The 23,495-nt window shown below is 41.4% G+C and overlaps 1 protein-coding gene across 5 annotated transcripts in view; it reads left to right on the plus strand.

Annotated features, from left to right (window-relative positions):
• Positions 1-20,778, plus strand: part of LOC131591631 (ras GTPase-activating protein 1-like) — a 183,982-nt gene extending 163,204 nt beyond the window's left edge. For 3 of the 5 annotated variants that reach the window (XM_058862524.1, XM_058862527.1, XM_058862528.1), the window contains 4 exons: positions 142-230; positions 2,908-2,985; positions 4,308-4,442; positions 12,795-20,778. In XM_058862524.1, coding sequence (XP_058718507.1) covers positions 142-230; positions 2,908-2,985; positions 4,308-4,442; positions 12,795-12,878 — 386 coding nt within the window. In that variant the 3' untranslated portion in view covers positions 12,879-20,778. The remainder of the gene's footprint in view (positions 1-141; positions 231-2,907; positions 2,986-4,307; positions 4,443-12,794) is intronic. The other 2 variants (XR_009280424.1, XR_009280423.1) reach the window with 2 other exon arrangements.
• The last annotated feature ends 2,717 nt before the right edge of the window (positions 20,779-23,495 follow it).

Raw genomic sequence — 23,495 nt, forward strand, 5'->3', positions numbered from 1 at the left:
ACAAATTTTTCACATGCAGTTCTCTTACAGCATTTAGAATATTAAATTCCATGATAACAAATTGTGGAAGAGAATTTTCTTGTGACTACTGGAGGTTTTAAATTAAATGGTCAGTAACTTTCTACTTTCTATTCTTATCAGATTCTCCTTCCCCTACTGCTGCAAGAACGCTGACGCTGGTTGCCAAGTCTGTGCAGAATTTAGCAAATCTGGTTGAATTTGGAGCTAAGGTGAATATAATTTTACACAGGACGGTCAAAAGATTGCTGTGTTCATGTTAACAGAAACAGATTTTGTCTGTATTATTCTTATACAAATCCTGATGTGTGACCTGGGTGTCTTATCAGCAAGGAGGTTTTATTCCTGCAATTTTTTTCTATCCTCTTTAGCTGGAGCTCAACAGGGTATTGATTTAACCTAGAGCAGTATCATAAAGTATGGCTGATTTTGAAAGAAGAGTCAATTTCAGAATGAGTCATAAAAATATTATGCTATGAGAACAGATAAACTCAGACATTCATTTCAAAGACAACAGTGGAAGTATGTGAACTCTTTTCTGTCTGTCGATGGCAAAAAGGCTAGTAGTCATACTCTAGTATTCATAGAATCATAGAATATCTCAAGTTGGAAGGGATCCATAATGATCATCAAGTCCAACTCCATGCTCCCCGCAGGACTACATACAAGTAAATCATATGACTAAGGGCATCACCCATATTGTCCTTGAAGTGATAAGCTTGGTGCCATGACTGCTTCCTTGGGGAGGCTGTTCCAGTGACTGACCACCCTCTCAGTTAAGAATCTTTTCTTAATGTCCAGTCTGAACTACCTGTGAGGCAGCTTAATTCCATTTTCTCATGTCCTATTGCTAGTCACCAGAGAGAAGAGATCAGCATCTCACTGCCCCCCTTGAGGAATTTGTAGACTATGATGAGCTCACCCATCAGCCTTTTCTAAGCTGAACAAACCAAAAGACCTCAGCCGATCTTGCCCTTGAGGTCTTTCAATGTCTTGGTTACCCTCCTCTGGACATACTCTAGTAGTTTGATGTCCTTTTTATATTGAGGCACCCAAAAGTGCACACAGTACTTGAGGTGGGACCATACCAGTTCAGAGCAGAGCAGGACAATCACCTTCATTGACCAGCTGGCGATGCTCTGCCTGATGCACCCCCAAGACACAATTAGCCCTCCTGGCTGCTAGAGCACTGCTGACTCATATTCAACTTGCCATCAACCAGGACCCCAGGTCCCTTTCTGTGGGACTGCTCTCCAGCCTTTTGTCTACCAGTTTGTATGTATAGCCAGGATTACCCCATCCCAGGTGCAGAATCCAGCACCTGCCCTTGTTAAATTTCATATGGTTGGTGATTGCCCAGCTCTCTAGTCTATCCAGATCACTCCGTAAGGCCTCTCCTACCCTTGATGGAGTCCACAGCTCCTCCTACTTTATCATCAGAAAACTTAATGTATGTTCCATTTCTGTGTCCAGATAATTTATAAAAACATTAAAGACCACTGGCCCTAAAATTGAGCCCTGGGGAACCTCACTGATGACTGGCTACCAGCCTCATTTTACTATAACTCCATTTACTATGATAGTTTGAGCCTGGCCCATTAGCCAGTTGCTCATGTAATGTAATGACTTTTCTATCTGTGTGCTAGACATTTTATCCAGAAAGAAACTGTGAGAGACAGTATCAAAAGCTTTGATAAAATCTAAAACCATCATGTCTACTGGCTTCCCCTAGTCAAAAAGATGAGTGTTGGAGTTGGAAAAGTGGGAGAGGAGAGGCAGGCAGCCATCCCTCCACAAAGAAAACATCTATGTGATGGTAAAATGAGTAAATTTTCTTTAGGAATATCCATATCAAAAAGACAATTGAGAAATGCTAGAGTAGAAATCTGTGATTAGAAAGAATCTATTCAAGAAGTATGAATCATTTGCCTGAAGTAGATGATGGGAGCCTTTTTGCATTTCCACTGATTATTTCATGTCAAAATGAGGAGATATCTTTCATTAATATTGGTATGTCTATGTACAGAACCTTGAAATACATTCCACATGTTCTTTTATATGCTATATGTAATAATTCACTTCCAAATTGAGACCAATTAGGACTAAACTTCCAGCCTGGATATAGAGTATTTTAATTTGGAAATATATTAACTACCAACCCCTGGCTCACACATACACACACACACACACACACACACACACACACACACACACACACACACACTCTTTATTTATTCTTTAGACTGCTGTTTTCCGATGGTACAGCATTTTGAAACACCCCTTTTATTTGTACTTGTTTTCATACTGCTTGACATAATTTTGTAAATCAGTTTTACAAGTTTCCTTAAAAAGCCTCAGCTTTTACTAAACTTTCTATTGTGTCACTAAAAGAATGCCAGCAACAATTGGCCTGTTCTGGTTCCCAAGTCACAACATGTTTGAATAAAAATCCATTGACTTAAGCATAATGAAAGAAAGAAATTTCAGGCTGCCATTATAATACTATTTGTCTGACACAACTTGGAATGTAAGCATTAATGAAAGAATAAAAAGGAAGGCAAATATGTCCTGATGTTGATGCTGCTGATGTTGTTACCTCGGAAAGTTTTTTCTTCATTATATAGCTGCAATGAAAAAGTCCATTTTCAGAATTTCAGAAATGTAACATTTCATGTCACAATGCATATATAAACAATTTCAGAATCCACCTGGGGCAGAAAAAAGTGTAGTCTTTTGACTGGTTGTACACCAGTCATCACAAATCCACTTGAAAAAGATGACACATTTGTTTTGCAGTGTCATTTGTCTCTGATTATAATGTGTTCACTTCAGGTATGACTGTTAAATCAGTATTAATTTTTTCTAATAAATACTTTTTAAAATTACCAGGAGCCATATATGGAGGGGGTAAATCCATTCATCAAAAGTAACAAACATCGCATGATCATGTTCTTAGATGAACTTGGGGTAAGTGGTTTAAAAAGAAAAATTGCAAGTTGTATAGCACCATTGTGAGTTAAAATTCTTTATATTCCTTGTTAACTAGTTCAAAAATGCATCAGCTTCCTCACAATTTTGAATGCTTGTTACTGAAATATTTTTCTTGTGCATGTTTAGGAATGAAGATTGCTGGCCTGTCACACAGAATTAAAACCAATCAAATGTCCTGTTAGAAAGTACTGTTGTAGACATGAGATCTATTTGAACTTCTCCCCAAGGATTAGGGCTTTCAGACAAAAATACCAATCTTCTAAAAAAAAAAATTTAAAATAAAGAAAATCTTATGTGTAATTTGTCATATCATTTTGATCTGAGAGTGGAAAAAATGAAGTTTTTAAAAATATTGTGTTCTATTTTAGTTATACATAACCAAATGTCTCACTGCATGAATTCTGGTTATTGTAGCTTAAAAGAAAATAATAATTACAGTTAATTTTGAAACCATTACTATTTTGTGTATGATAGTTATGAGTTAGGAGCTCATGTATGTATATAAGTTTATGTTTAAACCAATATTTTGTTGAAGAAAGGAAGATGAAAGAAATATGCCTATCTTATTATTCCCGAATTAATCCATTAAAAGTGGCCTAGAAAACATCACAGACTATTGTGATAATCTATAAGAATTAATGTTTCAAAGTGTCATTCAGATAGGTTGCCATATGTCACCTTTTTATGGTTAAATGGAAACTTCTGCATATTATGATACACTGTTGTTTTTCTTTAAATGGTAGATTATGCATGGGAACTTGGAAAATGGTTGGGTTTTAAAATAACTGATTAATCTACTGTTTTAATTACATTATTTTATTAGTGGATTTACTGACTTGATAATTTGGGGATTTTTTGGTGTCCATTTTTGCTGTTGCTATTGCCTGATTTAAATTTCAAAAAAATAAATAAAACAACAAACATCTAATGGATGGATCCCCCTCATTTGGGGGGAAGAGATGATATGAATCTCTTTTTCTCAGGATCTTTCTAGACAGCTCAGAGACAGCATAGCAGAATCAAACCCTCCTATTAGGAATAGGAATTTCTGTATATTCAGTAATCTCTCTATGAAATGTGCAACCATAATTTGTCTTCATAAAATAGATGATTGTGGACATGAGTAAATAAATAATTGATTTTAGATAACATGGATAGAAGAGTTAATTGTGAAGAAAAATGTGGTACTTGCTTGCAGTATCAAAACAACTGTTGACGGCTGTGTAGAACTGTAATTTAATTTCTTTTATGCTTGGATACTCACCATTCTAAGTGTGTTCTCATAATTTTTGTTAAAGAATGTTCCTGAGCTTCCAGACACTACAGATTACTCTAGAACTGACTTATCTCGTTATCTGGCAGCCTTGCATGAGATGTGTGTGGCTCATTCAGATGAACTTCGGACACTTAGCAATGAGCGAGGTGTAATGCAGGTAAACTATAATGAGTAACAAAAATTGCACATACAGATAGCATGTCTAGAGTTATTGTTTAACATTGTGATTCCTTTGTAACTTTTTGTCTCCAGTAGTATGAGTGATAAATATGTACATTTCAGCAGGAGGTTGCTAGTTGTAAAGAAGCTCAAAAATATGAACTAAGTATTTATACAACATATCCAAAGATGTTTTAAAGCAGTGGCTTGGAAAATTTTTGGTTGGATTATTTTATATTTTGTTTTTGTATTTCTCTTTTGGGAATTTTTGAAGTTTGTTTTGGTTGATTTTAGTGGGGGGGAGGGGTTCACAGAATCGCAGAATGACTAGGTTGGAAGAGACCTTCAAGATCGAGTCCAACCCATGACCGAACACATCAATTAAACCATGGCACTGAGTGCCACATCCAGTCTTCTTTTAAACACATCCAGAGATGGTGACTCCACCACCTCCGCAGGCAGACCATTCCAGTACTTTATCAGTCTTTCTGTAAAAAACTTTTTCCTAACATCCAATCTAAATTTCCCTTGGCGCAGCTTAAGACTGTGTCCTCTCATTCTGTCAGTTGCTGCATGGAGAAAGAGACCAACCCCCACTTGACTACAACCACCTTTCAAGAAGTAGCAGAGAGTGATAAGGTCACCTCTGAGTCTCCTTTTCTCCAGGCTAAACAACCCCAGGTCCATCAGTTGTTCCTCATAGGGCTTGTGTTCCAAACACCTCACCAGCCTTGTTGCCCTTCTTTGGACGTGCTCAAGCGTCTCAACATCCTTCCTAAACTGAGGGGCCCAGAACTGGACACAGCACTCAAGGTGCAGCCTCACCAGTGCCAAGTACAGGGGGATGATCACTGCCCTAGTCCTGCCAGCCCCACTAGTTCTGATACAAGCCAAGATGCCATTGGCTTTCTGGGCCACCAGGGCACACTGGCTCATGTTCAGTAGGTTGTCGACCAGTACCCCCAGTTCCCTTTCTGCCTGGGCACTGTCCAGGCACACTGTCCCCAGCCTATAACATTGCAGAGGGTTATTGTGGCCAAAATGCAGAACTCGGCATTTAGATTTATTAAACTTCATCTTATTGAACTCTGCCCATCCATCCAACTGTTCCAAGTCTCTCTGCAGAGCCCTCCTACCTTCCAACAGATTGACACGTGCTCCCGCTCCCAGCTTAGTGTCATCTGCAAATTTGCTTACGAAAGACTCAATACCCTCATCCATGTCGTCAATAAAAATATTGAACAGAACTGGCTCCAGCACAGACCCCTGGGAGACACCACTAGTGACTGGCTGCCAGCTGGATGCAGCACCGTTCACCACCACTCTGGGCCCAACCATCCAGCCAGTTCTTAACCCAGCAAAGAGTGCACCTGTCTAAGCCATGGGCTGCCAGCTTTTCCAGGAGTATGCTGTGGGAGACAGTGTCAAAGGCCTTGTTGAAGTCCAAATAGACAACATCCACAGCCTTTCCCGCATCCACCAGGTGGGTCACCTGGTCATAAAAGGAGACCAGATTGGTCAAACATGACCTACCCCTCCTAAACCCATGCTGGCTGGGTCTGATACCCTGGCCATCCTGTAAGTGCTGCTTTATGACACTCAGTATAAACTGTTCCATTACCTTACTGGGTACTGAGGTCAGGCTAACTGACCTATAATTTCCAGGATACTCCTTCCCACCCTTTTTGTGAATGGGCATCACATTGGCCAGCTTCCAGTCATCTGGAACCTCACCAGTGAGCCAGGACTGTTGGTAAATGATGGAGAGCAGCTTTGCAAGCCCATCTGCCAGCTCCCTCATCACCCTGGGATGGATCCCATCTGGTCCCATAGATTTATGAACATCCAAGTGGCTCAGCAGTTCTCTGACTGCCTCGTCTTGGATAACAGGGGTCCATTCTGCTCCCTGACACCATCTACCAACCCTGGAGGACAGTTGTCCTGAGGACAAGCCATCTTCCCACTAAAGATTGAGGCAAAGAAGGTGTTAAGCACTTCTGCCTTCTCCTCATCTGCTGTTACTAAGTTTCCTCCTGCATCCAATAGAGAACAAAGGTTGGTCTTACCCTTCATTTTGCCATTAATATATTTGTAAAAACATTTTTTTTTATCCTTTACAGAAGTTGCCAAATTTAGTTCAAACTGAGCTTTGGCCTTTCTAATTTTTTCTTACATGCCCTAGCAACCCCTTTAAATACTTCCTGAGAGACCTGACCTTCCTTCCAGAGATGATACATCTTTTTATTCCTAAGTTCCTTCAAAATCGTGTTGCCCATCCAGGCTGGACATTTGCCTTGTTGACTCATCTTTTGGCACACAGGGACAGTATGTTCCTGTATCCTCAAGATCTCCTATTTGAAGCACACCCACCTTTCCTGAACTCCTTTCTTTTAAGGGCTGCTTCCCAAGGAACCCTCTGAATAACTCTCCTAAATAGGTGTGTTGTTTTTTAGCACTAGCTAAAAATCACCAAGGTATTTACTCATTTTTTGCTGTGAGATATGGATTAGCAGAAGGGCAAAACAGGCTTAAAACTTAAAATGAATAAAGAAACTTTATTAACAGGACTACAAGAAATAAGAAACCAGAATAAAACATCCAGAAACCTTTCTTCTCCCCACCCAACCTTTTTCCTTTCCCAACTGACACTGTAGAGACAAAACCTGGGATGTTAAAGCAGTACCAACTATACAATAGTCTTTTTCATCAGTCTCTGTTGGGAGAGGAGTTTTCTCTTGTCATTCCATGGAGAGTTCTCCACAAGAAAACAGTTTTCTTGTGGCTTTTCATTTCCATGACTGACAGCCGCCCGGAAAAAAATTCTGCCATCATGCCTTCCTCCCATTTTCACACCACTCAGAGGTATGTTCATGGGCCATGAACTCAAGGGGTATTTTTTAAGGATGAGTTATTCAAAGGCAAAGGTTCTCTTCATCTCTCTCTGTGATCACCTCTGGGAACAGAGGTTTGCTTCTTCTTTCCCTTGGGGCAAAGGGTCTTCATCAGCTCTCACTTCTCTCTCTCTCTGTTCAAGCATCTCATGGGATCACAGTTACTCCACCATCTACTTAGCTCATCAATGGATACCTTTGTTCAGATTTACAGTTTGAATAGTTCATTCCCCCAATACTTTTTCATGAATTCGAGAAGTTATTTTTCAGAACATTATTGTCCATCTCCATGACCCTACCAAAAGAATATTTCAGCTTATTAAAGCATCTCCTCATTCTCCTTCCGTCTGAAGCTTGACTCTTTCTCTTAATGACCTTGATGTTTCATGTTGTCTTTTACATGTCGATCACTCCTACTTTCCTCTCTCTGGAGAGGGGATTAAGTCTGCAGGTCTCATCTGTGTAGTGAAAGGGTTAAATCTGGTCCAAGCCACAGCAGGTATTCATGGTGTTGGATTTCAGGTGTCTCTCTCAGCCCAGCAGCCAAAGGGAGGGAGCAGACAATTTTCAACCTGGAGCCCACTGTGCGGGCCATGGAGGGGCAAGAGGGTATCAGCGAGATGTCAGCAGCTGTTGTCCGGTCCCAGCCTAGGGCCAGGGGGCCCCTGGGAAGGGCTTCAGCCACCTCACTGGAATGGGACTCGGAAGGCTTCTCAGGCGGGGCCACAGCAGAGCCTGGCCCAGCCTGGGGCCAGGGGAATCCCCTCAGTCTCCATCCCCCACCTAGGACCCAGGAGCGGCTGGAGCCTGGCCCAGCCCCCCTCTTCCCCCCCACCCCAGGCCACACAGGCCACAGGGGAGCGGGGCCAGCCACACCAGAGCTCTGCTACCTTTCAAGGCCGGAAACAAAGAGACAAGAAGCTCCTGGGCTTGGGTTTAAAAGGTGGTATTCACAAAGGTGATCTTACTTTTCAGTGGTCCAAAACACTGTCAGTTTTCAAAACTGGCTAGCTATTGGCCTGATCTCAAGCAGAGAAGAAACTCCCAGTAGCCTCTCTCAGATAAATCACTTCCGTGGCTATTTCCCACTTTTTTTCCTAAATGCCAAACTACCACACTAGGCCAAAGTCTGCCCTCCGGAAGTCAAATTTAAAAGTCTTATTGATGGTTCCTCCTGATTTCACCAAACATCAAGAACTCTATAATTTCATGATAACTATGCCCCAAGCAGCCTCCAACCACCACATCTCCCACCAGCCCATCTCTTATTTGCAAACAACAGATCTAACATAGTCCCTCCCCTGGTGGGCTGACCCACCAGCTGCAACAAAAAATTGTCCTCCATGCACTCTTAAGAACTTCCTGGACTGCCTCTTTTCTGCTGTATTAAGTTCCCAGAAAATGTCTGGTAGGTTAAAGTCATCTACAATAACAAGGGCTGGTGATTCTGAAACATTCTCCAGCTGCTTATAGAATAAGTTGTCCACTTCTTCTTCCTGGTTGGGTGGATGATAACAAACTCCCAGTATGATGTCAGCCTTGTTGGTCTTCCCCTTAATTCTTACCCATAGGCATTCAACTTCATCGTCATTAGTTTCAATACCCATGGCATCAAAAGCCTCCCTAATATAAAGGGCCACCCCTCCACCTCTTTTCCCTTTCCTGTCTCTTCTGAAGAACTTGTAGCCATTCAGTGCAGTGCTCCAGCTATGTGAGTCATCCCACCATGTTTCCATGATGGCGACTACATCATAGCTTTGCTGTTGCACCATGGCTTTCAGGTCTTCTTGTTTATTACCCATGATGCGTGCATTAGCATACATGCACTTCAGCTGGGCTGCTGATTTCACCTCTAACTCAGGCTTACCACCCTTGGGCCTGCTTTCAAACAGCCCAGCTGCATTCCCTTCCTCCTTCAAACCTAGTTTAAAGACCTCTTAATGAGTTCTGCCAGTTCATAAGCTAAAATCCTTCTGCCCTTAACAGAGAGATGAAGCCCATCCAGTTCCAGCAGGCCAGGTGCCATAAAAGTTGCCCCATGATCAAAGAACCCAAAATTCTGCTGATGACACCAACCCTTGAGCCATTTGTTGATAATGTGGGCTCTCCTATTCCTTTCATCATTTTTTTCTGCCACCAAAGGGACTGAGCAGAACACTACCTGTGCTCCTGCCCTATCAACCACTTGACCCAATGCTCTAAAGTCTTTTTTAATTGCCATGATGCTCTTCTTTTCAATCTCATCACTGCCAGCCTGGAATATCAGCAGTGGGTAATAATCAGAGGGCTGAATCAGCCCAGGGAGTCTCTTAGTGATATCCCATACCCGGGCCCCAGGGAGGTGTCACGATCTGCCAGCACAAGTGGGAGTCGCGAGAGGTTCATTTGATCTCAGAGTGCAAAAAGGACACCAAGGGATTTCAGTTTAAATCACAACAGCAATAATGCACCTTTATTTTAGTGTCAACAACATGGTTATGCGATAGATGAGAGGGAGAGAAAGAGAGAGAGAGGGATAAAGAGGCAATGTAAAGAGAGAAAAAAAGGGGGGGTTGGTTATAGCTATCAATGGATGAGACGGGGTCGCCGGTGTCTTCTTCCATGGGGAGATCTCTCTCTCCGAAAGTAACTTAGAAAAGTCACTTTTATAGTCTGTTTCAAAGTGAGGGGCAGTTGGCCAAAAGGTGGGGAGATTTATAGGCTATTGTGGTGTGACCCATTGCTCTGAGAAGCAGGTGTAAGGTACAGAGCAGGCCGCTCTTCACAAGTCCCTGCTCACCAGCAGGAATTAAGGCAGTGTACTGTGGCAGTACAGTAAACACATCTGCAAACAATCACTATTGTGGTGTGACCCATTGCTCTGGGAAGCAGGTGTCAGGTCGAGCACACCTTCAAACAATCACTTAGCAAGCACCCACCTCAACCAGGCCATAACCCCTGCACAAAGTCCCCTGGGGTCTTCAGGGTCTTAGTCTCTGTTCTTGCGATGTTCGTGAGGCAGATGAGGGAAACTTCAGACTATCTCTTACAGAAGGCAAGAGGGATGGGTCCAGTTGACATATGGGGCCCTCTGTTCCCCTAAGAAGGGAGTCACCCACTATGACAACGCTTCTTTTTAATTTTAGAGGTGGTGATCCATCTGACAGATGAAGCGTAATTGGGAGGCTCACTGGGCAGATAATTTTCTTCTCCGTCCTCTGGCTGACCCTCTAGATTCAGGGCCTCATACCTATTCTGAAGTGGCACCTGGGTACATGATGGGGGTCAGGAGGAATTTTTACTACTTCCCTGAGTAGGGACCCATTTCCACCCCCTTCATCCTCCTATTGCCTGACAGTGGGAGGCATGGGAGTCCTCTGACTCCTGGTGGGCCTCCCACAAGGATGGAAGGGTGGAACTTCACCAATCTATTTCCCTTTCACTTTCCCTAATACTCTTCACTCTTTCAGCTTCCTCCCTAAGCTCAGCCACCAGCGAAAGGAGATCATTAGTTGGTTTGGGGTTTGGTTTTTTTGGGGGGGGGGGTTGGTTGGTTGTTTGTTTTTGTTGTTTTGGTTTTTTGTGGTTTTTTTCTTTAGTTTCCAGGTGAAGTTTTTAGTTTCTAGAGGAAGGAAGCCTAAACTCAAGAAATTACTGTCTCCTGGCAGTCTCTAGTTTTAGGATCTAGCTCATCTAATTGAGAACTAAACAGTTAAATTTACTTTCCTTAGCTTTCTAGCACTACTTCATTTCTGCTTCCTAATTTATTACATTTGTAAACAATCATGGCAAACTTTTCTAGTAAATGCTATAAATGAGTGGTCTGTTCCAAATATTAAACTTGTGTACATCTTTTATGAAAACTTATTTTTAAGAGGAAAAAATCTGCATGACCTCATGCATTGTCTCAAAAAGTAATATACTTGTCTATGGTCTACTAACTATGATGAACTTTAAGTTGCCAATCCTACTTATTGCACAGTAATATGTTTTGGTATGCTTGACTAGTATACTGTGCTGTGCAGGAGATAATTTAAGTACCGTTCCCTTTTTAATGCTAATGATTTGGGGACAGGGGCAGTTGTACTATAGAAAGCCTTTTGGTTTAGAGATGGTCTTCCTTAAGTTTAATCAGTATCAGCTCAAACTATTTAATGACTCACGTTGAAGAGGTAGTTTTAAAAATAGTTCTTAATTTAATTGCTTCAAATTAACTTCTTGTATTTAGATTTCTTATTACTGTCATGAAGACTGAGCTTCCTATACCATGATTCTTTCAAGGCCTTAATTTAAACCCAAATAGATGATAAATACATATTTCATCTCAGCAGATGTTACTCAAAGAATGTATTTTTTGGCAGTAATGTTTTTTTTAAATAAGGGTATTACTAGGAACACTTATGGCAATTTTGTGAATGGTGAAAATATATTTGTATTCAATTAGCTTTGGCAGAAGAAAGCTCAAGGAATTAAAAATGAGATAATGCTATATTATAGCAATTAAATCTAATCTAGTTTAATAGCTACTACAATTTGCTTCTTCAGTGGCATATGAGAGGAAAAAATCAATTGTTCAAGTTCATATTTCACAGCTACTTCTAGTCTTGAAAAAGGAAAAATGATAGCTAGACTGGCAAGTCAGGATAGTAGAAGTTTTCAGTATTAAATATGAATTGCTTACAGATAAGGGATAGAATTTCTTTCACAAGGCCTGTATCTGTAGCCTTTAATCGTCATAAATGCAACACTGTTTTCTCAATGCACTTATATTTCTACTTCAGAGGAGTAATTTCTCCTCATGGGTTTCCATAAAAAGAACTGAATCTTTTTTCTTTTTTTCTCCTATAAGTGCCCTAATGTTCATCATCAACCTGTTGTAGTTGAACGTAGTTCTACTATAATGAAAAAAATTATTGAACTCCTGACAGTGCATTAGCAATACAATTTCTCGGCCTGTTTTGTATGTTCAGTTGCATTTTGTCAAGTTTAATGACCAGGTTTTCAGAAAGTTAGATGGTGCTTCTGCTTATGCAGGAGTGAATTGTATTATCACCTTTTTTATTTCCACCTGAGTTTTTTTCATGTTCTTGGCCCAGTTCTGCACTTTCACATGGGGAAAATGACCAAGAATATATTTTTGGTTTACACATTGTTTTTAACAGATAGAACTGTTTCATTTTCAAACTTTGAGGTTAAGTTGGCAAGACTTAATGGGTTTCCATGGCTGCAGATAAATTGCATATTGCTGTTTTACAGTTGCCTTTTGAAGTAATGTCTTAGTGACTGTGAAACTGGAGCTGGGGGGAGGGGGTGGGGGGGGATGTGGATTTAAATATATTTTAAATTACCTAATTCTAAGTCTGGTAGATTAATGTTGAAGATGCTTCTCAAGCAAGATGGTTGTTGTTTTTTTCTAGTTGCTAATGTAGGGTTGTACTGGGGTTTTTTGTTGTTTGTTTTTTTTGTATGTTTTTCTACAGCATGTTCTTAAGAAGCTGTTGGCTATTACAGAACTTCTTCAACAAAAACAACATCAATATTCAATGTCTAATAACATCAGGTAGCAGCCTTCTACCTGAATTCTGCATGGATCCAGCATGTCTAACATGGCAACTCACACAGGTATCACTTTTTTTGCTCTTGCCAAAAATAGCACACCCTGTCACATTCCCAGTGATGTGTGAACTATGCAAAAAAGAAAACAAAGATTCTGTTAGCAAATTATTGAACCAGCAGCTCTTTAAGCTATCTGTGCAGGATATTTGCACTTTTTTCCACTTGGAACCAGTTTTTACAGTCTCTGAGCCTTGGTGTACAGTTTACCTTTTGCAAAGAAAATGCTGTGACTGTCATGAACTTTGAAAATTATTTTCAACGCCTGCAAATGCCAAAGTTTTTCTGTCTTGTTGGAAAAGAATTACCAACTGACAAGGAAGGATATGCATTGTTTTGACAGCTACATGTAACAGCATAACATTTCTTACTGTAATTTCTGAATGGTTACAATTATTATGAGTTTGACTTTTTCAACCACTTAAACATGTATTTACAATTTCCAGAGTTTGATGGTTATGGTAAGAACAATCTTTCTTGTATACTTTTTATACCATGCTGTTTCTCTTGCTGGAATCATGTCAAAAGAATATGCAGAATGGATTTTGTCAGCTTTATTCTTTAATGTGCCACAGATTCAGTCTAAATAATTCATCCATCAAGGACTGTGTATCCATCCAAGTAAATCACAATGCTTTTGTAAAATGTTTACAAAAGTGAACAATTAGAATTTGGTAAATTTATTATCACTGTATCAGACATGCATGCATCCATTAAACCATTTTATAACATATATATTGGTTGGGCTTGTGTGTAATGTAAGGCTACCATGAATGCTATTTTTAAACCTGAAAAATAAGTTTTTTTAAATAATCAAGCTGCCAATAGACTCTCCATAGAAACTAACTTTGTGTTCAAGTAATAGAAAACTGCAAAAATGAAATTTGGATAACATATATGATTGGCTATTTATCTACTGCATATTAAATGCACTGATAAAACTGACTGTAGGTAAAGTTGCATTTAGGTATATGTTGTGGTTTGACATTGACCCAATGCCAGGTACCCATGAGAGTCACTCACTCACCGTCCTCTGCTACAGCTGGGCAGTGGAGAAGGGAAAAAAAAAATTAGGAACAGTTCATGAGTGAGATAAGGACTGGAAGAAAGCATTCATGAGTGAGATAAGGACTGGAAGAAAGCATTTCAAGGGCAAAACAGGCTCAACTTAAGGTTGCAAAGTGAATTTATTACTAACAGAATCAGAGGAGGATAATGAGAAGTAAAATAAGCCCATAAAATATCATTTCCCCCCAGCCCCTCCCTCCTTCCCACCAACAGTGCAGGGAGATGGCATGGGGGTTTTGGTCAGTTCATCAACTGAGATTTTCTTCCACTGCTCTGGGAGAGGAGTCCTTCCCCTGTGAGACCATGGGATCCCTCCTACGGGAGACAGTTCTCCATGAACTTCTCCATCGTGAGTCCACTCTCACAAGCAGCAGTCCTACCGCGCCTGCTGCAACGTGAATTCCCCCCACGGACACACAGTCCTTCCAAAACTGCTGTGATGTAGGTCTCTCCACGGGGTGCAGTACTCCAAGAACAGGCTGCTCCAGCCTGGAAGCAAGGGCCTCCTCTCTCCACCGGGTCTTCCACTGGATCACGGCCTCCTCCAGGCATCCACCTCCTCTGGCATGGGCACCTACCCCATGGGCTGCGGATGGATCTCTGCATCTTCTGTGGACCCATGGGCTTAAGGGAGGCAGCCTGCTTCACCGTGGTCTTCACTACGTCCTGCAGAGGAATCTCAGCTCTGGTGCCTGGAGCCCCTCCTTCTTCACTGACCTTGGTGTCTCCATGTTGTTTTCCCTCACATGTTCTCACCTCCTCCTCTTCTCTGACTAGAAGAAAAACTGTGTGCACTTTGTTTTGATTTTCTTCTTAAATATGTTATCACAGAGGCATTACCAACCTCTCTCATTGTCCCAGTCTTGGCCAGCAACATGTCCGTCTTCAGAGCCATCAGGGATTTGCTCTGCTGGACATGGTGGAAGCTTCCAGCAGCTTCTCACAGGACCCATCTCTTTGTGGCCTCCCTGCTACCAAAAAACAGGCTGTTCAAAACCAATACAGTATATATATTTAAAAAATTGACAGCATTACATATTTCCTAAAACAGTGTATGAAAATAATATTGTAGTTTACCCCTCATCAGCAGCTTAGGCACCACACAGCTATTTGCTCAAATGCCACCCCACTCCCACCCCCACCAAAAAAAAAGGCAGGACCAGAGAAAATAGGAAGAACAAAAGCAAGATAACTCAGGGTTTGAGAAAGATGAAGAAAACCAGAACAAGTGATGCAAAGGTAATTACTCATCATTTCCCAGAAGCAAACTGATGTTCAGCCAGTTTCTGAACAACAGCTACCTCCCTCTCCTCCCCCAAAAAAGAAACCCTCATCCCTTCCCTTCCATGGAATGGAATATCCCTTTGGCCAGTTCAAGTCAGTTGTCCTATCTGTGTCTGTTAGGGAAATTGGCCTCACTCAGTCGAGGAGTTACATTCATACCACCCGAGACTTCAACCACTAGGACTTTGCAGTCTGTTCGTGATGGATGGCTCCACTGAACCAATGGATACCCTGTGTTGACTCCAGACACACACGCACAGACATTTTCCCTTTCGGTTTTACCCTAGGTTTCCCCAAGCAGAGTCTCAGGCAGAATCTAGCAAATTAGGTTATTTGGTACAGTGGTGAGATACAGCTTGAGCTGGGTGCCTCAGGAGAGGGACCTTGAACAAAGAAATCCCTGGGCAATTATACTTTTACAATCCAAGTTTCCCACCCCTCATGTGACAGTTTGGTCCAGTAGTAACATGGTATGGGTTAGTCTTGTTCTTCATTGGGTCTCTTCATTGTCTCTAGGTGAACCCATTTCTTTTCTTACCCCTAAGGTTGCATCTTATGCTGACAGGGGTAGTTGCCTTCCTCGCTTCCTTATCTTTTGGCCCAAACTGGCTCTGGGGCCTCCTTTTACTTAAGTAGGTAAAAGTTCAGTGTATCTTGGTGTAAGTTCACAGCTTGCAGCCTGAGGCTTCAGCACATCTAGTTACTAATGCTAAATAAGTTACACTAAGCTACTAAGTTTTCTTTATTTCTTTACAGTGTCCCCTCCAAACTTCTTACTCACTCCCCAGCCTATTCCCCAGTGGGAGGCAATAGCCAAGAGGGTGCAGAGCCTAGAGCTGTGTAGCTGTGTCTAGGTTGTTATTCTATACCATTCACATCATCATTGGGGGCTGGAAGTAAGGGATTTACTTCTGGGAAGGAGGGGGCGTGGCTTCGGGTGGAAGAAAAAGGTGCCACATGCAGGGGTTGTGCCATTTTGTTCCTTTTTCCAGCAGAGCAAGTGGCAAACAGAACAGTGAGGTGGCTCGGGTTGCGGTCATGCCGCATTGGGTCAGACTCAGTAAGCATTTTTGCATGAAATCACCCTCTTCCATATAGTTATTAGTATTGTAGCTGTTACTGTTTGTTTTCTTATCTCATTGCTGTTTCCAGTAAATTGTTCTTATTCTTATAAATGAAAATGCTAGACTTGCCAATACGTCAATCAATATAGCCAATTTGTTAATTTGTTCAATAAAAGGTGAGAAAATTTTACAGTGCACTGGGTGCATTGAGGGTCTCCGCCCTAAGCAACGCACAAACTCAGGGTTAGAACAGTAGTCTCTTATATCATTCTAGGCACTTCCTGAAATTTTCAGTTATTTTCTACTTGCTTTTACTTCATAATAAGAAGTTGTGGTTTTTTTGGACATCTGTTGGGGAGGTGGTCTGAGATGGTCTTCTGATGTCTCTCCAGCCTCCCATTCTTCTAATAAAATATCTTTTTTCCATTAGCATTATTTTTGGTTATACAGTTTGTTTAAGCAAGCATATATTCTGTTAGTCAGCATACATTCTGCAAGCCTTCTTTCAATCATTTCACAACCTAAAGCTAACATGTCTAAAAATGTCTTTATAGGGCCTCTTCCTCAGTTATTAAAAAACTCAAAGTCAGCATGTTTCAAAATGCCTTTATAGAGCTTCTCAGCTCATGTTGGTCCTACTTCCCCTTTTTAAGTGATTACAAATTCTTCCATACTCAAAAACCGATTTATAGATTGTACTAATGATAGTTTAAAACTTATACTACAAGTTAGTTTAAAGCTTATATTAATTACTTGCAAGTACTTACAATTTTGTTGTTAAAACAGTTAGCTAAAAGCTTACTGCTATATAATTACCTTGTTAAACTTTACTTCCATGCCTTACTTTAGTTCATTTTTTAAAACTTTTTTTATAATAATCCCATGGTCTGTCTGCGTTGCCCGCAGACACACATACATAGGTGGGTGGTATTCGATTGACATGAATCACAACTTGATTTCTCACATTATCTCAACTCAGAATCTCCACCTTTTATCTCTCCCGGAGGGAATGAGGGGAGGAGAGCGGCTGTGTGGTGCTTAATTTCCATCTATGCTTAAACCACGACAAGGAGGTAGAAGAGGCAAGTGTGAAGCTGTGCCTGGGAAGAAGGGGGAGGGTGGGGGAAAGGTGGTTTTATTTTTGGGTTGTGTTTCTTTTTATTTAACTGGCAATAATTAAAGTCATATTGCCCAAGTCGAGTCTGTTTTGCCCATAATGGTAATTGGTGAGTGACCTTCGTGTCCTTATCTCGACCCATGAGGTTTTTCATGTTATTTTCTTCCCCTATCCTGCTGAGGAGGGGGGAGTGAGCTGTTTGGTAGGCAACTAACAGCCAGACAAGATCAATCCACCACAGTTCTTACTTGTGGATCAACCCTGGTAAGCAGCTGTCTTGGGCATGGTTTTTATCCCATATCCATTTTTTTGTTTGTTTTTGTTTTGTGTCCCGAATTGGTCACTGCCCCCCCCCCCCCCCTTCCCAGCTCCACGAGTATCGCGATGGGTGAGAGCCAGCCTGGGATCCTGTGAGGGTTAGGGGGAATGAAGGGCTGTGGTTTCCTTACGGTGGAGCAATCGTCTCAGAGGCCACGCAGCGTGGTGCCTCTGACTGGAGATACTGTCGCCTTGTGGGTTTTGCCTGTTGGTTTTTTGGTTTTTTTTCTTTTCCTTCGGCACTGTGACTGGGCTCACCAGCTTGCTTCTCTGCTCCTCTGCTTGCTTGGGAGCCCAGAGCCAGTGCGTGCTGCGCCGGGAGCCCGCCATCCCCCGCCAGGGCCGCTACCTCTGTGCGGCCCGACCCCGCGACCAGCCATTGCCGGTGAGCTATGCAGGGGAGAGATTCTCCGCCCAGCCCCCCTGTTTTCTGCCACTAATTCGGGGCTTCTTGCTACACTTTTAACTCGATACCACACATCCGCCCGACCCCTGCGGCTCCTGCTACGGCTACGGAATTTCTGCTACATTTTGTTTGCCACCCCAGAGTGTGCTCGCCTCCAGATGGCTGCTCCGAGGTTCCTGCTACACCCCATTTTGCCATCCGGAGGGGCACCAGGACTAACTGCCCCCCCATAAATTTGGAAAGGAAGCGCCTTTACTATCTCTTCCGCCGGCTCGCCTGCCATTACCCACGTGTAGAGAGGCTGCTGAGCTCGCGTCACAGCGCCCCTGCAGCTGCAGGAGAATCATCACACCTGCCCTAAACCACCAGAGAGTAAAGTGCTTGACAGCCGAGAAAAGGCTGTTATTGGATTTCTGGTTTTGCTTGTTGTTGCTGCCATTGTTGTTTGTTTGTCTTGTTATACATATATATATACTAGTAAAGAACTGTTATTCCTTTTCCCATAGCTTTGCCTGAGGCCTGGTAATTTCAAAGTTATAATAATTTGGGGGGAAGGTGATCACATTTTCCATTCCAAGGGAGGTTCCCCCCTTCCTCCACGGGCTGCAGGGGAATCTTCTCTGGTACCTGGAGCACCTCCTCCCCTTCCTTTTTCATTGACCTTGGTGTCTGCAGGGTTTGTTCCTCACACGTATTCTCACTCTCTCACAGCTGCTTCACAGTATTTTTTTACATTTTCTTAAATATATCATGAGGGTGCCACCAGTATCAGTGATTGGCTCAGCTTTGGCCAGTGGTGAGTTTGTTGTGGAACTGGCTGGAATGGGCTCTGATATCCTCACAAGCCAGTCCTGCAGCCTCCTCTGCTACCAAAATTTGCCATATAAGCCAAATACATTTTACCTTTTGCCTCTGTGGAACATATTTAAGAATTAACTTTAAAATATACATTCATCACACAATCTTCATTTACATTAAAAAAAAATAAAAATGATTCTTCACACCAAAGTTATTATCCACCAACAAAGGTGCAGAATTTACAGACACACCACCCCTTTTTCTTTCACCACATTACAACAACAAAAATTCTCCAGTTATTCTACTTTCTGGCAATGTCCGGTCCAAGGTTTGCCTGTTACCACTCCCAATTACTGTCCTCTAGTTCCTTGAGGCCTATGTTAGGACCAATAGTTTTGCAGAATAGCAGTACTCTCAACTTCTTTTTCAGTTTGATGCATGACAGCCTACAAGTTCATACTTACTATGTGATTCCTCAATAGTATCTTACTCCCCCAAAATAATCATTACACAGAAAATCAAGTTATAAAAGCAGCATAACCTCTCTGCTTTGACAAACAAATTCTAAAAGTAGTCCTGCACATGTATTTGAAGTGTGTGAGATAAATAGATGATTCATGTGAAACATGTAGATATTTTCAGGGTCAGTAGTTAAAATGGTTTATCATGCTCTGAAATGTGGTGTTTTTTCTAAACTACATAGGTGTCCTGGGGTGACTGTATGGTCTGGTATCCCATTGTCTGTTTTTTCTGTACAGAAATGGGTCCTGTAGCTTTAAGCTAGGCCCAGAGAGCATGAGAGAAGGGGGAGAAGTGCTAGAATGCTTGAGGCCCTTGTATTCAAAACAGAGATAAGGGTTCAGTTCTCTCTGGAGCTCGGAGCTTGAGGCAGTGCAGAGCAAGAGAGAGATGGATGGGGCGTTTTCCTTTTTTTTTTTTTTTTCTGGTTTTCCTTGTTAGCTACAGCAAGAAAATTTTTCCCAGAACTGTCTTTTTTCTGGAACTGTTCAGGTTTTTTTTTCTCTGGTCTGTAACACCAAGACAATTGTCTGGGGGGCCCCAAGCTGCTCTGCAGCCTGAATGCCAGGCCCAAGCCCAAGAGGGACTGAGAGACTGAGCAAGACCAAGACACACCCACAGAAGGACTGAACCACAGAAGGACTCTCTGAATTTGCCATCTCTTCAGAGCAAGGAGAGGTTTTATTGTTTAATATTATTAATTTTCTCATGTTTGTGAGTACTTTTCTTGTGAAATAAACAGGTTTTTTCCATTTTTCTCCAAGGATATTATCTTCTGAACCGGTTGGCTGCTGGAATCTGCTTTTTTTAGAGGAGACCCCTTCAGGAAGTTTCCTTTCAAATTTGTCTCAAACAGGGACAATAGAAAATATTAGTCCCTGAATTGACAGAATCTATCACTTCTCTTCTGGTTTAAAGAACAAATGTCCCCCAAGGAAGGTGGGAACCTTCCTGGAATAGAAAGACAACCCTGCCCTCTAACTTACTGTAACTTTGCAATTATGGGTCTTCCAGGCATAAAAAAAAATACAGGAAAGGGAAAAACAGTTATTTAGTAGACTATATAGATCAGAACAGAACACAACAACAACACAATAACAGACGTTTTCCCACCCACTACGTATTGTTTCCCCTTTTATGTAGTTATGACCACAACTGACCGGGGGTGCTGGTGGCTCTGGGGAGGAGAAAGTTGCAGTGACCCCCATTGTGACCGGCAGGGGGCGCTCTGATGTGAGCCCGGGACCTCGCCGGGGTAATGGTGGCCTCAGTGAGAAAGAGCCGGGGGGGGGGGGGGGGGGGCAGGCAGGGGTTGATTCCCTTGGACACTCACCAGTACGTATCTCCCAGCATCAGCAGTTGCCGAAGTCTCAGTCAATAGGCAGCTGGGACCCTCTCTCCCTCTTGTAAGCAGCGGGCTTACAAGCAGGCAGCAAGGAGAACTCCACCATTTAGCTGCTGAGCAGGAGCAGTCCCACACCAAAACCGCCCTAACTGACCCTGCTCCCAGCACAGCCAGTGTTCTCCCTGAGCTAAGAAAGTGCCCAAGCCCTGTTTCCCTCCTGAACAATTTCAGTGCAATGCTAGAGCAATTGGCAAGTTCTTTTGTATCTTAATCATTGACTACTAATCTAGAAAGCTGCCCCCTCCATCCCTTTCCAGCATTTCCCTGACAACAAATGGAAAGAAATTAATGCAAGAAACCTAAACCACAACTTCTTTTAATTGAAATACAGAAGTTGAACATATTTAATTTGAAGTTAGTTGATAGAACAAAATAGTCTGATTTTTCAAGAACCATAGCTAACCAGTCATCAAAGATACCAAAATAAGTATACTTTTTTGTATATGTACATCTAATCATACCAGTTCTATGACCAAATTAAGATTTTATATTTTGTCACTCTGTTGGGAACGGCGAGAAGAACGACACAGACTCTCTTGTGAGTTGAACAGAAGAGTTCTTTCTCTTAAGGTTTATTACTTCAGATCTTCTTTTATAGACCGATATGTGAAAGTACAGAAAAGTAAAACTCTTATTGGTTAGTAAACTAACACATCACCATCATTGGTCAGTAGGGTACACCACCCCTCGACCTTCTCTTGCAAGAAAACTAGAAACTGACAAACAGCACCTGCAAGGCTGTCTTCTATCTCTGAGGATTGTTTTAATTCCTCCTTATGATTTCTCAGGCCACTTTCTCAGGCGAGACTGATAAAGTTATGCAGCCTGCTATTCCACAGGCACTGTGCTCCCTGCTTCATAATTAGCATCCATAATATTTTGTATATTTAAATAATCTATCAATTTATTGAGGGACTCTGTCATCTCACATCATTGTATAAAAGTGATTATTATAATAGTGATAACTATTTCTGAAAAGGAAAATAAGGTTAAAGCAAAGTTTTTTTAAAATGTCCATTGGCTTTGTTTTTCACTTTTCAGTCTGTACTTGGAAGGGGTATGGGAATAACATTTAGGGATACCTAACAACCACGTCATATATTGACTGTAGCTGGCACTGTGTGTTAACGATTCTAGCAATTAGGCTGAAAGTGGAAATGGGAATTTAGGTAACACGCTTGCATGTGTTATCACACTTGTATGCAAATCATGGAGGCTTGGCTGAAACACTAAGCCATGTGCAGAACCAAGAATTTTCAGGTTTTAGTTCTGTGCTTTAACTGTAGCACTCTTTACAACCTGTTTATCTACAATACAATTTTAATATATTATCTCATAATTCAAGAAGTTAATAAAAAGTAGAAATACTGCAGTCTGATTTTTGTGCAAGTAGAAAAATCTATCAAGAATTATATTGAATGCACTAACAAATTGCAGAGTAAGTATAAAATAGTTTGTTAAATAAATCACAAAGGTGCTACAACAACTGAAAGTTGTTTCAAAACCTGAAATCTAAAGCTATAAAGCAGCAACATAATTATGAAATGCAGAATTTTTATTGGGCAAAGTATAGAAATATGATGTGAATTTTCATAAGTAGCTGTATTAGTTGACCTATCCCATCAAGTATAATAGTTTGTAGTCTGTTTTATTCTGATTTTAAGCATCATATGTTTTAATATTTGTTCATAATTATGCGAGCATTGAAATAACTTCTATGTGTTATAGATGGGTAATGCGATGGTTGGCTCTTGTAATTAAGGGATGAATATTATGTATATGTTAAGAGAAGTTTTATTGATGTATAGTTATGTTATTGTGATTTGTTCTCCCCATAGTCCTCTTTCCCCTCCCCTTTTGTATTGTTGCCACTAGATGGCCTTGGTAGTCAGGGCATTTGGGAGGACGGCGGGCTTGCTACTAGGGGGCATGGCATGGCAACACCTGAACTCCAATCAAGTTGCAAGAAAATAGTCTCCACAAATGGATGGCAAAGAGGAGTTAACTGGCAGATTTCAGGAGGGGCCAGGGTTGCCTGATGCAACCCTCAGGGGTATAAAAGGGGCAGCAGCCATTTTGTGGGGCAGCATGTGGCAGATAGTCATATACTTCTGGTGCTGTGTCTCTTTCCTTATTCAGCCTTTCTGTTGTATTTTGTTAAGGTTTAATAAACCTTTGAAATTTTAAAAGTGAGCGTCATTTTTCACATATGTTAATAACTTATATCCTTGTATCAACATGAGACACAGAGATATTGTTCCTGATGGAGTATTTGAGCAGTGCTCTGTAAGGACAAAGTTTCTCCCATATCCATTTGTTGTAAAGCAAGAGTTTCCTTGAGAATAGTTTTGATAAGAAGTGTGTGATTGGAGGTAAAAGATTTGAAGCTTGCATGAGGAGACCAATGTTGTTTGATGATAGGGAAATCTCATAAATGTGGTTGTCACCTACTGAACAAATAAATGTATTCATTATAGTATGTAGCATTGTGACCAATACCCCCTGCTCTCAACATCTGGTAATGTAATTAGTATAAATAATGTCATTTTACAAGGCAAGCAGCCAGTCTTTCTGACCAAGTGGGTCATG

This window comes from Poecile atricapillus, chromosome W (genome assembly GCF_030490865.1).
Source record: "Poecile atricapillus isolate bPoeAtr1 chromosome W, bPoeAtr1.hap1, whole genome shotgun sequence".
Classification (NCBI taxonomy): domain Eukaryota; kingdom Metazoa; phylum Chordata; class Aves; order Passeriformes; family Paridae; genus Poecile; species Poecile atricapillus.